This window comes from Chinchilla lanigera, unplaced genomic scaffold (genome assembly GCF_000276665.1).
Source record: "Chinchilla lanigera isolate Chin_1 unplaced genomic scaffold, ChiLan1.0 scaffold00182, whole genome shotgun sequence".
In the NCBI taxonomy this organism is placed as follows: domain Eukaryota; kingdom Metazoa; phylum Chordata; class Mammalia; order Rodentia; family Chinchillidae; genus Chinchilla; species Chinchilla lanigera.
In genome coordinates this window covers 73,948-76,001 of record NW_004955583.1, presented here as the reverse complement: position 1 = coordinate 76,001, position 2,054 = coordinate 73,948, and the positions used below count along the sequence as shown (strand labels likewise).

Below are 2,054 nucleotides of genomic sequence, written 5' to 3'. Positions count from 1 at the left end.
TGTTTCGTATAGAGACACTTACCTCCCTTTAGTATATTTTCAGTCTGTCTCTTCCACCTCCACCCTAGCTATCCATTGCCAAGGCCTGATGGATGCATAACTCACATTTCTTGATAAAAACACAGAGAATCTCTTCTTTTCTTGAGACAGGGTCTCTATTTGAAGTACAGGCTGACCTTGAACTCACTGTATAGCCGAGGTTGGCCTCCAGCTCGCAGTGGTCCTCCTGCCTCAGCCTCTCCAGTGCTGGAGTTACTGATGCCACCGTGCCTGACTCTTCTCAGTTTTAAAGCACGTGAAACAGCTGTCTCTCAGCTTTGTCTGGACTCCCCATCTTTCCCCAGCATCCTCCTCAGTGCCCTCTTTACCTCCTTGTTTCTCAAGGTGTATATGAGAGGGTTAAGAACAGGAGTGCCCACTGCATAGAAGAGACCAAAGAACTTGCCCCTCTCTTGGGCGTAGGGGTTTCTGGGCTGGAGGTAGACGGCAATGACTGAGCTGTAGAAGAGGGTGACCACAGTGAGATGCGAGGAGCACGTTGCTAAAGCCTTTCTCCATGCTTCAGCAGAGTGAATCTTCAGCACTGCCCGGGCAATGGCACCATAAGAGATGAGAATGAGGCTGAGAGGAACAACCACAAAGATGACACTGGACACAGCTAACTGAATTTCATTGTAGGTGGTGTCCCCACAGGACAGTCGAATTAGGGATGGGACTTCACATAAGAAGTCATCTATCTGCCTGTGGGGACAGAAGGGTAGGTGGAGGGTGGGCGGTGTCTGGACTATAGATTGGATGAGACCCATAACCCAGGCCACAGCTGCCATTTTCCAGCACAGGCGGGGGTGGACGACAGTGGCATAGTGGAGGGGTTGACAGACCGCCACGTAGCGGTCCAAGGCCATCACTGTCAGGAGGACGCACTCAGTGGTCCCCAGGGACAGGAAGGTGAAGAGCTGGACAGAGCAGCCCAGGGAGCTGATGGTCTTCTCGGTGCCCCAGAGGTTGACAAGCATCTGGGGGACACAGCTTGTTGTGAAGCAGAGGTCTAAGAATGAGAGGTTGGAGAGGAAAAAGTACATTGGAGAGTGGAGCCTGGGGTCCTGCACGGACAGCAGGATGATGAGCGTGTTGCCCACCAAGGTCAGCAAGTAAGAAGTCAAGACAACCACGAAGAGAGTCTTTTCTAGCTCTGGATGTTCAGAGAAGCCCAGGAGGAGGAAGGCCGCCGGGGAGCTTTGGTTGGTCATGGCCTGTTTGTGTCCACAGGTGGTGGGATGAGGCTGTCAAATTAGTCATCTTCAACCTGTTTTGTAAAAATGTATCCTGGATGCTTGTCAGGTTGTATTAAGTGGACGTTTCTCTGCTGTCCGCTCTGTTCCCTGGGCACATTACTGCCAGCAGGTCTTACCGTGTCCCTCCCGGTCAGTGGCCAAGTGGCAGTGAGGAAACAAACCAGCAGTGCATAGTGAGTGGAGCGTCCTCCTCAGAGGAGGCAGCATCAAACATGGATTTACTGTCCATGCATTGAACAGAATTTTTTTTTATTTTAAAGAGAATTAAAAAAAAAATAGCAAAATGCCAACAACATAGACAAAAACAAAGCAAAGCAAAGCAATAAGAATGATACAGGGTTTCAGAACAAAATGATAGGGATTAACAGTGGTTGTTATATTACATATTTTTTATCTTCATTGAAGTTGGCCAGATTACCAGATGGAAGAATGCAAGTTCGATCAAACCATCAAAGAGAGTAAAAAAAATTATAAATGATACAGAGTTACACCAAACAAGATGATAGAAATTCAACAATTGTTACGTTGCATACTGCTATCTTCAAATTAGTTGTTCAGATTTACAGATATAAGCATGCAAAATGGTCAAAAAAAAAAAAGCATTAACTGTTCTTTCAATAAACCATTAGACATCAGTAGTAAGTTATCCCAGCTATCCTTCTGTACACATACATATATACATATATATATATTTTTTCCCTTCTTTTTCTCCTTTCATTGAACAAGTTTATTAGGTACCCTATGTTTATTTCTTTATTT

At 46.0% G+C, this 2,054-nt stretch overlaps 1 protein-coding gene across 1 annotated transcript; it reads right to left on the bottom strand.

The window, feature by feature from the left end:
• Positions 1–275: 275 nt before the first annotated feature.
• Positions 276–1,583, bottom strand: LOC102008276 (olfactory receptor 2H1). Its single transcript, XM_005414287.1, has one exon. It carries the CDS (start codon positions 1,248–1,250, stop codon positions 312–314), a length of 939 nt encoding a protein of 312 aa, XP_005414344.1. The 5' UTR covers positions 1,251–1,583; the 3' UTR covers positions 276–311.
• Positions 1,584–2,054: the final 471 nt, after the last annotated feature.

What these genes read in the sequence shown, in the direction of transcription:
- LOC102008276 (XM_005414287.1), bottom strand. Translation starts at nt 1,250, where the DNA reads ATGACCAACCAAAGCTCCCCGGCGGCCTTCCTCCTCCTGGGCTTCTCT.